The following is a 13,604-nucleotide window of genomic DNA, read 5'->3' on the forward strand; positions in this document are numbered from 1 at the left end:
TCTTGAGAGTTTTATGAATCTCCTTTTATGTAGTGAAATAGAATTACACCCCAAAATGTATCTTCTCTGGATATTCATTTCTTGTCCAAATAAATTTTACTACTTTGGAAGTATTCTGCTTGCTTTAGAAATACTAAATTTGCTTTCTCTCTGCCTAATTTTTGTGTAAACTCTAAATATAATAAGATAAAGTAAAATATTTCATTTATAGGCCCTCTGAAAGTAGAGCATTTTAAAAGCAGGTAGGTGTCTCCACCCTACTTTTCATGAAGCATTTTACCCATTCAAGCAGACTTTTAAAAACAGCTTGTTTTGATAGCAGACTGTTCTCCTGTGGGCCTTCAGCCTTTGCTTCCTGGCAGCACCTTTGGTGCGAAAAGAGAGTGATCAATTGGGAGACTATCAGTGCCAGCATGCATAGCGTGATAAGTTAACACACCACTGGGAATTTCTAGGGCCCACCAAGATACTTCACTTCTAATGTGCTAACAAGCTCATTTTTCTACCTCTTGCCTCTTCAGTTATTTTTTTTCTCAGAAGAGCTTAGAAGTTGAGTGCATCAGGCATAATGAAAAGCTCTGTAGGAGGGAGAAGCAATAACCCCATTTTTCCCTTTTCAGCCAAATAGAAAATTAGTTTCTGGTAATACACAAAGGCCAGTATTTTTTGTACAAGGGGCACTGCTGTGAATCAAAGGACTCTATTAACTGCAGAAAATTCGGCAGCTGTGAATCTCCCCCAATGAAAAAAGTACTTTCCAACAAGTTGTGAGATATGTGGTATTATTTAGATTGAACCATCAGTTTCATCCCCTTTCATTTATAACCATATACTCTCTTTTAAAAGTGTGCTATATTACTTTTCTGGGTTAACACTCAAAAAGGTCTGCATGATCCTTCTATAAAATCCTTACTGCTGATCATTTTAATATAGCATCTTTTCCTGTTGCTACCCATTGCAGGAGTGAAATTATTTTGAAGTTCAGTCTCAGAAGTGAAAATAACAGATTACAAGGAATTGGAATTAAGATTATTTGAATATTTGATACATAAAATGTAATATAAGAGATTACTCAAGTCATTTAGATGGCAAAAGACATCACAGTCTTAAGTCAAGTGCATAATGAATATAGACTTAACTTTGTTTCTCTCAATAATGCCTCGTAAATATAACTGGCTATGGGATCTCCCACTGAATTAACATTTTAAATTTTCTTCCTCTCAGAATTTTTTCTTGGTCTTGATTATAGACCTGGTCTACAGTTTAAAGAACTGAAGAACAAAAATTGAATTGCAATTTTAAAAAGAAAGAATAATGAATTTTTAGGGTAAAATATTAAAATGGGTTTTAGGGAAAATTCAATGAATGGGGAAGAAGAAATAGGCAGATTTTTATTATCTTTCATACTTATTTATATGTTTTATGTAAAGCCTGCAAACATAGCACACCGAGTACAGCAGGAAAACTTTCAAAAGTTGTAGAAGAAAGGTTAACGGGTTTCTCAGTTCAGGAACTGTACGACATGAAGTCAGCGTGTGAGTTTTTCCTGATAATTGTATGTTGCTGCCTGCTGCTCTGCATTTTGACAGCCATTTCCATAGTTGCTTTCGTGAACAACAGAAATATTCTCTCTCTTTCTCGCCTTCTCTGTGCTAACAGCACAATCAGGCCTGCTGAAACAGGAAGCCTGGAGTGGGTTGTTCAAAAGCAACAACACTTCAAGGTACTGGTTGCTTGTCAATAATATCAGAGAAGAAAATGCGGTGAAAGGGAAGTACAGTATCTTTCTGTCAGTGTCAGTGCCCTGTAGATGCTTTTGTCAGACAGTATTTAGGAGTCCTGTGGACTCTTTGCAAATATTCCTGCCTGTTTCAGTGTTATAATTGACTGCGTGTTTTTTTCTGACATACAGATTCAACTGTGTGTTTATCTTAACTGCATGGAGTTATTCAAGGATTACAGCAACAGTAGTCGTCCATTCAAAATGAGAACAATTGTTGGGAAAATGCAGGGATTTAGAAAAAGAAGAAGATATGCAGGAATTTTTCACAATAAATCATTGCAAAGGAAAAATAGAATTTCAGACATAGTATTTTAAGCAGCATTATAATATTTATCATGTGGCTTTTCAGAGTACATCTGCAGATCGAAGCTGCTTAACCAGACAAGATGAGCCTAGGCGGCCCTGGTAGCAGTTGAATCCTCTTCCAAGTAAACTGTTAACCTTTCTTTCTTCCAACAGTTTACTGTTAGTTATATTCTAATAAATGTATCCCTGTTAAGCTACCAGGTATAGTGGTGTCCGGAAGAGTAAACTTATGTTAACAGCTACATTTTTTTACTCTTTGTGATATGCAAGAATAGTTGGCGAATGTATTTATCAAGTAGTAATGGCTTAGCAGTGATAGGCCTTTTTGAGCAGATCTGTTCTTTTCTGATGTAAGCTGCACTTAAGTTCAACCTTAACTGAAGGAAATCAGCTATGAGGAGAGAGCCCGGTATCTGCAAACGATTGTCCAGCACCATTTGGAACCAACGACGTTTGAAGATTTTGCAGCACAGGTTTTTTCTCCAGCTCCCTACCATCATTTACCATCTGATGCCGGTAAGGTTAAAAGCAAGTATTAGTTACTGGTCATTATTCAAACTTGAAATGCAATACCCTTTTGTTCTGAGAAAAAAACAAAACTCTTAATGAAAAACTTACTTGAATACAATTCCAGTCATTGAAGTATAGATATTTTTCATCATTATTTTCATATTTGGCCTATAAATTTGATTTATACTTTCTTTTACCTAAATACAGTTCCTTTAAACATCAACGGTCTTCATTAAAAACACATACACTACATTTTATCTTAGCTAAAGGGCAGTAACAATTATGTTTCACAGAATCATTGCTGAAGTATCTGCAAAAGAAACACAGTTGAGCAGGCACTCTCAGATTTGGAGGATCAAATTTTATGGCCAAGAATATTGCCTTATCATCTCTGATTTTACAAATAAAGTTAAAATAACTGGTCTAGATTTAGAAGTACTTAACAGAGTAAATTATTTGTAATATTTGAAGATTATAAGAGGGTACTGCATTTTTACAATTAACTAATTTTTAAGAAATCAGTAAGAAAATAAATGACTCATGGCCTTCCTATCTGTAATACTTTGCACTCCTTATGATTGTTTCATTTATTTTATTTTCCCTCTTTAGATCATTAAATATCAGTTCTGTTTATCTGAAGGTAAGACAAAGTGTCACACAAAACACCCTTTGTTCTTCCCCCATTTCCTTTTTTAAAAATTAGCAAGCACTAAGCTTGTAACTCAGTTAATAAGCAAACTTAACACTGCCCTGGTTCATACTAAACATTTCAGAAATTGTCACTAAATTTCTTCCAGAATTATACTTACTAACCTAGGTCTGCATGAATCACTAACATTGGTTCTGGGATAAAAATAACTAATAATAGAACCCTTGGTTGAAGTTAGTTACACCTTGTTGTATTGACCTTTTTATTTCTCAGCATGAAAAAGTAGTCCTACTGAACTGAAATGGTGTGTCTGTATTTTGTAATGTGTTGCATTGTTATTGGATATCCTCACTCATCAAATAGTTATTGTTGTGTGCCTTACACTGTACTAGGCACCTGAAATACAAAAACTATTTTAATGATGCTCAAGGGAAGCAGGAAAAAAGAATACAGTATACTTGAAATTCATTATAACAAGCCTTCAAATTCTCTTTATACTATATAAGTTTTCTTTGTATTAAATAAGTTTAACAGGCACAGTACTTTTCTGGACTAATTGGCTTGAAAAAAAATAACAATAATTCTCAATTGAGGTTTAGTCTGTGAAATTAAAGTTTCAATTCCTGTCACCATTTAATTGGCTATTATAAAAATAACTTTACAAAGAAACTTGGAGCCCTTTCAATTAATAATATAAAATACCTAACAAAGAGAAAATTATATTAGACTGGGTTCGATCTTTTGAAAGATTTAAAAAGTCTTAAGGTTTGCTTCGGTGGATTGACACTATCTGAAATTACTCAGCTTGGCATTAAGAAAGATGGTAAAAGAAAGATACTAAAACTAATGAACAACAAAGTAAAAACTAGTTAAGTATACCTGGATATTTCATTTTTAATAGAATATCTGATAAAATATCAGACTACATTATTGAAATAGACATGAACACTTTTGTGTATCATAGTTGAACCATAAGTTTCACAAGTGAAAATATTGATAAGACCATGTTCAGACTAACTTCTCCCCTTAAATGTATACAGGCTGTCGGGTTTTATGTTGTAGTTGTTTATTAGCTGGAGTCCTTCATATTCCTGTTGTTAATGTTTTTCTTATATTTTATGTATTATCCTGCACATTTGACCAGATACATAATATGGGAAGTAAGTAGTATTCTCACTTTCTGAGACTTGAGGTAAAGGATGATGATACAGCAGCCAACTCAAGGCTCTTTGGTCAATTTGGGGGTGAGGGGGTTGTGGCTGGTCTTAGTCGCAGCTTGCAGGATCTAGTTCCCCAACCAGGGATTCGAATGAACCCTGTCCCCCACATTAGAAGAAACCCAGAGGTCCCAGCCACTGGACCACCAGCAAAGTCCCTGGTTAATTTTTTTTCTAATTGTCTTTGCTTTTAGGAACCATTAGAAACATAACCTTGAATTTTTTTCAAAAGGTCTTTTTACCTGTAAATAACTTTTCCAGTATTACTGAACACATTTTTATGCTTTTTTACAGACTTGAATAGTTATGAAAGATAAAATTTTTATCAGAGTAGTTTTAAGGTGGTTTTTTAATGTGGACCATTTTTAAAGTCTTTATTGAATTTGTTATAATATTGTTTCTGTTTTGTGTTAGATTTTTTGAGCGCAAGGCATGTGGGGTCTTAGCTCCCCGACCAGGGGTGGAGCCCACACACCTACACTGGAAAGCGAAGTCTTCGCCCTTGGACCCCCAGAGAGACCCCATAGTGGTTTTCAACTCAACACAATAATATAAAAAAGGAAACATTTACCCGTTTACAGTAGCAAAAACATGACATCTGAAGAATGATTCTTTGCCCCAGTCAGCGCAGATTTTGATTTTCCTGTCACAAACCAACTCATACATGCAGAACTCCCTTTAAAGTTATAAGTTAAAGTATAGAGAGAAGATATGGGCCACATAATAGCCATATGGACCTGACTTATGGTTTGTAAAAATTGCATAGTAGTGTGAAGATTTTTAGGTTCATTATTACTTTTTAATATAATGAAAAAATTTATTTGCCACACTAAGGAAATGGCATTCAGAACTGCAATTGAGAATCAATTCAGATAGCCTATGCATACCACATCTATATAAACTAATACTAATCAATACAATAAATTGAAATTATGTTTTAAAGGAATACAAGAATGATAATCATATAAAGGATATAATTCTGTTCCTTCTAGCCAAACCTGTAATATAATTCTATTCAGTAGAATAGTGGAAAAATACTACTATAAGTGTACTTAACTTGGCTCAAGCTTATTTAATACCTACTTCCTGTATAACAGTAATTTATCAGTTGTGATGACATTGAAATCCAAGGAGGATTTTTCTAGGTAATTTTTAGTATTATTTAAATAGACATGAAAAACATTTTTGGTGTATCATAGTTGATCCATAAATTTCATAACTATATTTTCTCAAAATGGACTCTGTCTGTGGCAGTAGACTGATACTTAAGGGAAATTATTTTTATCCCTAAGGTCATTGAGGGAGATATCGTGATGTCACACATTGTTGATCTTCCATAACCACATTAAAACATTATTAGATTTCTCATGTCCTTTATTTTTAAAAAAAATTACAGGAAAAAAAATCCCTTTATCTTTGTGAGGCATGTGTGTGGAAAATATCAAAAGTTTTACAGTGACCTTCTTTTTTAACATCTTAATATTCATGAACACCTCTCCTCTAGCTCTAAACTTTGAAATTACTCCTCTTCCTGGTCAGATTATATTGGCAGTTCAAAATCCTGATATTTTCCCCTAATGTCATATTATCTTCTCAAAGTAGCTCTTGTCTTTTCTCCCCCACCTCAGGTCTTTTCCAGTGTTACGTTTTTTTACTATCATCAGCCATAAGTATTTTTGAATACATTCTGTTAGTAGCATATCTAGAGTTACCTCTAATACTCTATTATTTCAGTTGAACTAGTATTAGATACCTCCCTTTGGATTTGTTTCTCTACAGATTGTTAGAAATTTTAGTATTTTAAAAAGTAAAGGGTTGATTGGTATTTGACTCCCTCTCACTTGCACATATATACATACATATATACATATACACACACATATACATTACAGTTGACCTTTGAACATCATGGGTTTGAACTGCACAGGTCCACTTACACATGCATTTTTTTTTCAGTAGCAAATATTACAGTACTGCACAATATTAGATTGGTTGAATCCATGAATGCAGAACCACAGAATCAGAGGAACAAGAACTACCTACCTATAGGGAGAACTGCATATATAGAGGGCTGACTATAAGTTACAGGCACATTACATAGAGAGTTGACACCCCTAGTCCCCACATTCAAAGGTCAACCATATATACACATAAATATATGTATATCTACATATACATACCACTTTGTATAATTACCTTTAGAAAACATATAGGTTCCTAAGTAAATATTCTAAAAATAAGTAATAATATTCAAATAATCCAAATAGTGATTAAGAAGACCTGCAATAGAATCTAATCTTTCTTCATTCCAACCTCAGTTTTGCTATTAATTCATAAAATCTATATTGCCACATGTAGATGAGACAGTATCACAATTGTCAGGCCCATCTCTTTGAATCTTTCAATGGAATGAATCATCAAAATTTAGCCATTAAAAGTTTTCTCCTTTTCCCAGACTTTGAAATGATCTAGAAGAAAAGATTTTAGCTTTTCAGAAGATAGTTATTTTATATATATGCTAAGTATTATTTGTGAGTGCCAATAGAAAATCAACTGCCTTTGACATATAAGCTATACGTTTGTTTACTGTGTTTTTAAAAACAAATTCCTAATGATATTTATTTATCAGTAGGTTAGCCTCAAATTAAAAGCAGCCAAATATATTCTAAGTATTTTGAACTTAGAAATTTGGCTTGTATGTTGACCAAGAAGCAGATAATATTAATCTTAAATAAAGTCCATTAACCTTTAATAACAATAATTACTAGGTTCAGTTTTCACATAGACCAGTCATTCAGATATAAAATTTGTGTAATGAAAATAACAATAATTGAACAATCACTGTGCATCCTCTCATTGAATCTCCTATGAGATGAAAACCAAAAAAGTTTACCCAGTCACCTGATAGTCAGAGTCTGACTTCAGAGTGCACGGTCTTAACTACTATAATTATTAATTTAGTCTAAATATTTTCAGTCCCTTCTTGATATTGAGGGAGGAGAGAAATTGCCCAGTAACCTGTCATGTTTGCAAATTAGAGTTTGTTAAAAATTTTTATTTTGAAGGCTCTACTTTTCCATCCATTGAAAAATCTTCATTATTTTTTATATAGTTTTAAGGTTGCCATGGGCGAACTATGGGCTTTGGAAGTCAGACTGATCTGGATTTAAATCCTAGTTCTGCTGTTTATTATCTCCATGAACTCAAATGAATTCATTTATCCTAAACTGGCGTGCTGCGATTCATGGGGTCGCAAACAGTCGGACACGACCGAGCGACTGAAACCCAGTTTTCCCATTTGTAAGGAGATAAAATATGACAAGTTTAGACTGATATGTTCTCAGTCTGCAATAATGGTAGTTCTTGAATATCTTAATAAGAAACCTCATGTTTGCCTGTATTTCTGTGTTGTTTTATTTTAAATTACGTGTTAACTTTATGACATTCAGTGGTGCGTCCACACTAATCTTAACCACATATCTACTCCTTTAACAATATTAAAGCAGTAAGATTATTTGGGTAATCTGTTCTTTAACAAACGTTATATTTTGTAGGAATATTAACATAAAAGTGGATAAATTCTCTATTTTCCCCCAAACTAAATGGTTATGTTCTCCACATTTTACCAATTAACATTTTGTTATTGGTCATTTTCTTCAAAAACTATTTCTAGTTTCTATCCCGTCTTTTCTAATCTTCATCTGTTTTGATTTAAAGTCTGTTAAGTTTTGCTCTTATTGTAGTTTTATTGTATACCTGCTATATGTCAGGGTCTTTGCATTTGTAGGCATTCATTCCCACAACTTTGGAATACAGCTAGTATTGTCTCCATTTTACAAATAAGAAAGCTGTCTCAGGTTAGTTTGCCCAGTATCCAGCAAACTAAACTTGTCATTTAACTTAGGTCTGTCTAACCCATGCCTGTGCTGTTTCTAACATGACGCTACCTCTTAGTTCAATATTATTTAGAATTGCTTTCAAAGTCACAATATTTTTAAAGGCATCATTTAGTAGCTCCAGTAACTTTAGCAGTTTTAAATGGGTCATACCTGTCAGCAAGTAGTGTAATCAAAGCCACAACAAATAACGATCCATTAAGTGCCCTTTTATAATCTTTATAGATCCCCAAAGTCATATTCTTCATGTTGCTTGTAATAAAGTTCATTGTAATCAGTGTACAAAATATGAATCAATATATTGTACCATCAAGATACAGACACCAGTCTGTGTGAGTACTGTAAAAACATTAGTAATAGATACATTTTATAAAGCATAGGAGCATATATTTTTTAAACTTGATACTTGAGAATATGTTACTGATAGAGATAAGTCAGTATTCTTTATGACTCAGGTGACATAAGTCAATACTTAAAGTAGGATGTGAAATGAAGTGCAAGTATCACATTATTCTTTAAATCTAAAACTGAGATCTATCCACTATCAATTATTTATGGAATTTGGGTATGCTGAGTATCTAGCACAAACATCATTTGCTAAAACGTGAGGAGGTCCTAATAGCTCTATACCACACACACACTAAAAAGTCCGATTTGACTCAGTTGACTGAAAGGGGTTTCACCTTGAAGGCAGTAAGGGGGATGTAGAGGAATTGCGGTTTTTGAAAAAAAATGTTCTTTGAATTTGGCATACTCTAAGCAGCGTTCCTTTCTGTGATGATGGAAATGTTCTGTGTCTGCACTGTCCATTAGGGTTGCCACTAACCACTTGTGACAGCTAAACAATTTAAAAGATGCTCCTTTGCATCAAGGAGCCAAATTTTAAATTTTCATTTAATTAACTGTAATGTGGCTATGGCTACCATGTTGGACAGTACAGCCCGAGAGAATCTATGATTGAGTGACTAGGATAACCTGCCACCAGTACAATGAACACTTTAAAAGGTAGATGTTTATAGAATTTCTCATAGACCTTTTTTTTCTTTTCTTTTTTCCTATTTGAACTTGTTTTGTTAGTGGGTAAGTATAACATTTGAATGTACAAGCATTTATCCATTGTGAAACTTCATCACCCTAACACATTGCATGCCCAATTGTATTTCATAATAAAAACCTGATTACTGTCTTCTCGGCTCCTTTGTTAACACCTGTAAAATTCTGCACTATGTCGCTCATATCTGTTACCTGTCTTCTCTTTTGTTTTCTCACTTCTGCTCGCTACTCCATTTCTTCATTCACAACAAAGAAAGAAATGCAGTGATAGTTCTCTTCCTCCCAAAACCTCCACTAGAAAACATTGGCCATCTCAAGGTAAACAGACATGGGAAGGCCTCTCATGACTGGCCGGAAATAAGTATGCATTACCCGAAAAGCATGAGCTACTGCTCTTCACCTTCCTTCTGCCATCTGTCTGCAGTGCTCCCCTAAAAAGGGCCATGGATTCATATTCTGTAAGATTTCCAGTATGGGTCCAGTATGAACCAGTTCAGATCTTTGGGAAGAGTAAAGGCGAACAGAAGTACATGTCCTTCTTGTATTTTGAAGGCCAACCTCATTTCAGTTAGAAAAGAAAGAATGTTGGAGAAGTTACTTTGAAAAAGAGGGCAATTTACCTGAATTAGGATTAGTGATGAAATATTTTTTCCTTGACAATATACTTGTTTTTCCTTGACAATATATACTTGTTCTTGAGTATACTATTTGACCTTGAAAACACTTCGAAGTGTTCTACAGAGATACATTCTTAATTTTCTAAGACATCTCAGTAGGATCTGTACCCCTTATAGAACAGTTTTGTTTCCTTATAAATATTCATAACTTAAACTTAGGCACAAGTGTTTCATTATATGGAAGTAGTGGTATCAGTATTCCCAAGCTCAGGGTGTCAGTGAGGAGCTCCAGTGGCTAACAGATGTGCCAGAAGTTTCCTACAGAGTAAGGAGCTGGGTCAGTTGAAACCTGCAGCTTGTGTCATGTACCTTTGTTTGTGACACACATAATTTTTATGTACATAAAGGAAACCTGGATTAAAGTGCCTAAAAATATACAGAATTTTTAAAATTTTGTTATTTGCAGATTTTTTTGTTTATTCAGGGGTTTTAATTTTTAATGAAATATTTGAGTGCCTGTAGTATGCAAAGTTCTGTAGTACTGCTGTAAATTAGAGAATCATAATTCATAGAAATAACATGCAAAGGTGAAGAACTGCTTTGTACATGATATGAAGAATTTTCCAATTTTGCTTCTTTTAAATATTTAAATCTACTGACTCTACTGGTAACTACAGAAGTTTAAGAAAACAAGAGCATTACTTATCTCTTCTAAATTGAGACATTTTGAGAGAGCAGCTTTTTCTTTTTGAACTGACTTTCAGATGAGAGATCGTGTCCTCACCCTCCTCTCCCCCCAGAATTTATCTTGTTCCTTCTTAAAACATATTTAAATTTAACTTCCTAGCATGTTTAATTGTCTCGTACTACTAAGTTCCTTCTGGGAACGTTTGGTGCTGTTTTATTTTCCAGTTTGAGCAGTGAAGGCCCTTTTGTTGATTATATTCTGTACCCGAGAGATAGGTATGGGTCCTTCTCACCTGCTTCTTAAGCCCTCACATGCATGCTGATGGTGCTTTGGATCCCTGTCCTTTCTGTCCCAAAGATCTTGCTTCCCATTGCTTCTTCCGGGGAGCTCTCTGGTTGGTTCTGGTTCTGGAAATAATAATTGGTGTTTTCTGGCTACTATGATGACATGAGCCCACCAGATCACTGGGTTTTAAATAAAATACTAGTAGACTGTTGTAACAAGCAAATCTGGGGCTTGCTCTTTCCTCTCAAAAGGCCTCACTAAGGTCTTTGGCTCTCTAGCAGAGAAGTTACTCTTGTAGGAGAGCCAGAGGATTTGCACTAATGCGCTTGCTGTTTCCCACAGGCTCCTACCCAGAGATCCTACCCAGTGAAACTCCCACAGCGGCGCAGGTAGACGGGGCCGACCTGGCCTCTCCAATGTCTCCTCGAACGAGCAAAAGCCGCATGTCCATGAAGCTGCGTCGCTCCTCTGGCTCCGCCAATAAGTCCTAAGGAGACAGCAGCCTGGCAGTGGCCACCAGTAGCCACCTTAGCATGAACATGGCGTTAACCCTTCCAGGCTTTGTGTTTGCCGTAATATGCATGTTCCTTCCTGAACATTTATTTTAGAAAACACTGGATTTCAATAATTTGTAACTTAGTATTTTAGATTTGGGTTGTTTATTTCCCCCACACTCCAAGCTGCCATATGAGGGAGGAAGGGGTGAAGCTTTATTCTACACCCTTTACCTTCCCCTGATAATTATGTCTAAGTAGTTTTACTTTCAATTTCATAATTAACTTTGAGCCAAAATATAATTGGACAGATAGCCTCATGATTTTATCATGCCCCATTACAACCTTATGGCTCAGTAAATATATAATTTTTTAATAAATGTACATCTTTAAACATTTGTAAAGTTGTGGCAAAAGTTGCAGATTTGTTAATACACTTGATGTGTATGGATTATTTATGTTATCAAAATAAACCACTTAAAATAAATGGTCTTTTAGCATCTCAAGTTCCAGCTGAAATAATTTTAGCATTACCTTTTTCTTCCCAAAGCAGTGTCTCATTTCTTGGCTGTGCAGCAGGTGATGCCATGACATATCTAATAACCAGAAAAATCACTGTGCTGAACTCTGATTCATGTTTAGCTTCCAAATATTTTTCTAATGTTTTGCTTTTTAAATGGTATCACTGTTAAATGCCACTTCTGTTTTGAGATTATGGCCCCTTATTATTGGCTGCTGGACCCTGGTATATCTATGTTCTTTCTTAAGTACCAAAAAGGGAAGAATGAGGTGGGGTGGGTAGAAAAAAAAAGAAAGAAAACTTTTCTAAGTGTGTGGCTTAAATTATGTATATTATTTTAAAAGAAAAGGGAACATGATCCAGGAGTCTAAATTAATCTAATATTGTTAATATTGAACATGCAGGTGCAGGTTGGTATACATTCCACCCTCCAGAAATATTTTCCTACAGTAGATAAGCTGCTCACATTTTGCTCACATTTTTTTTTTTGAACGAGCATCTCCTGAAGAAATATGTAGCATGACATTGGTACTAACTGCATGTGTAAATACATCATATCGGCAAACTATAAAATATAAATTATGTATCATCATTCATGTAGTATCTACAAATTTGTAACAGTGGAAAAAAGATGGTATTTAATAATACAATAAAAATATTCTTATCATTTTGTGTTCATGAGTGGTCTTTTATATTTTTTCAGACTTAATAAGCAGGGCCATAAAGCATAAACCTAGGTTTATCTTAGCTAATCATGAAAAATGAATTTTAATTCTCTTCTTGGATACACCCCAGTTTATTTCTCAGAGATCCTAACCACAGTTACTAAAAATAGAGTTTTCAGTTCCATAGCCTCTCACCAGAAACTTCCTCCAATGCACTTGGTTAAAGCATCTGTTTATCTCACCCTCATGCTTCTTTACTTAAATTTTACTTTTTTTGGTAATATATATTCAGGAACAAAACTTTTTACGGTTTGTAAAGGAAGCTTTCAGAGTTCCTATGCACTTAAAATTTTGATTTCCTTATAAATAAAAACAAATTCCTATGAAACTATGTAGAAAACAAACTAAAATTCCCATTAAAGCTTATATAAAGGATAAACATGGATAGAGAGAGCCCTGGGAACAAGATTAAACAATATAGACAGTTTCCCACAACCAAAGTGAAGAACTGCAAAAAAGATAAAATAACCTACTTACAAATTTCTATAGTGCTTTTCCTTTAAAAAAGAAAAAGTTAATGGTTTGATAATATGTAACAAATTGAAAACACTAAGGTAAAAATACTGAAGTTAATTAGCACAGTTAACATTTTACTCATCTTCAAATAAACTATTCACTAACTTTGAAAAAGAAGAAAATATTTAAAATATTTTCTGTTGACATTTTTGGGTGATAAAGTATCTTTAATATTTGAAGAATAGTACATATCCCTTGCTTTTTGGAGTTCAGTCTATGCAGCCATACTTCCAAGGAAAATCTCCCATTTATGCACCATTATAATCATTTACAAAATATAATTTCTCTTTGTATTCCGACTAAATGGGTCACCAAGATTACTGCCTTTGGGGAGATGAGAAGTGT

General features: G+C 34.3%; 1 protein-coding gene across 9 annotated transcripts in view; it reads left to right on the top strand.

Moving 5' to 3' along the window:
* Positions 1-12,685, top strand: part of RALGAPA1 (Ral GTPase activating protein catalytic subunit alpha 1) — a 212,502-nt gene extending 199,817 nt beyond the window's left edge. For 5 of the 9 annotated variants that reach the window (XM_043489272.1, XM_043489279.1, XM_043489275.1 and 2 more), the window contains 3 exons: positions 2,481-2,605; positions 9,439-9,441; positions 11,347-12,685. In XM_043489272.1, the coding sequence (XP_043345207.1) occupies positions 2,481-2,605; positions 9,439-9,441; positions 11,347-11,495 (277 nt within the window). In that variant the 3' untranslated portion in view covers positions 11,496-12,685. Of the gene's footprint in view, positions 1-2,480; positions 2,606-3,208; positions 3,240-9,438; positions 9,442-11,346 lie in introns of all 9 variants that reach the window. The other 4 variants (XM_043489274.1, XM_043489281.1, XM_043489277.1 and 1 more) reach the window with 3 other exon arrangements.
* Positions 12,686-13,604: the final 919 nt, after the last annotated feature.

This window comes from Cervus canadensis, chromosome 17 (genome assembly GCF_019320065.1).
Source record: "Cervus canadensis isolate Bull #8, Minnesota chromosome 17, ASM1932006v1, whole genome shotgun sequence".
NCBI classification, from domain to species: domain Eukaryota; kingdom Metazoa; phylum Chordata; class Mammalia; order Artiodactyla; family Cervidae; genus Cervus; species Cervus canadensis.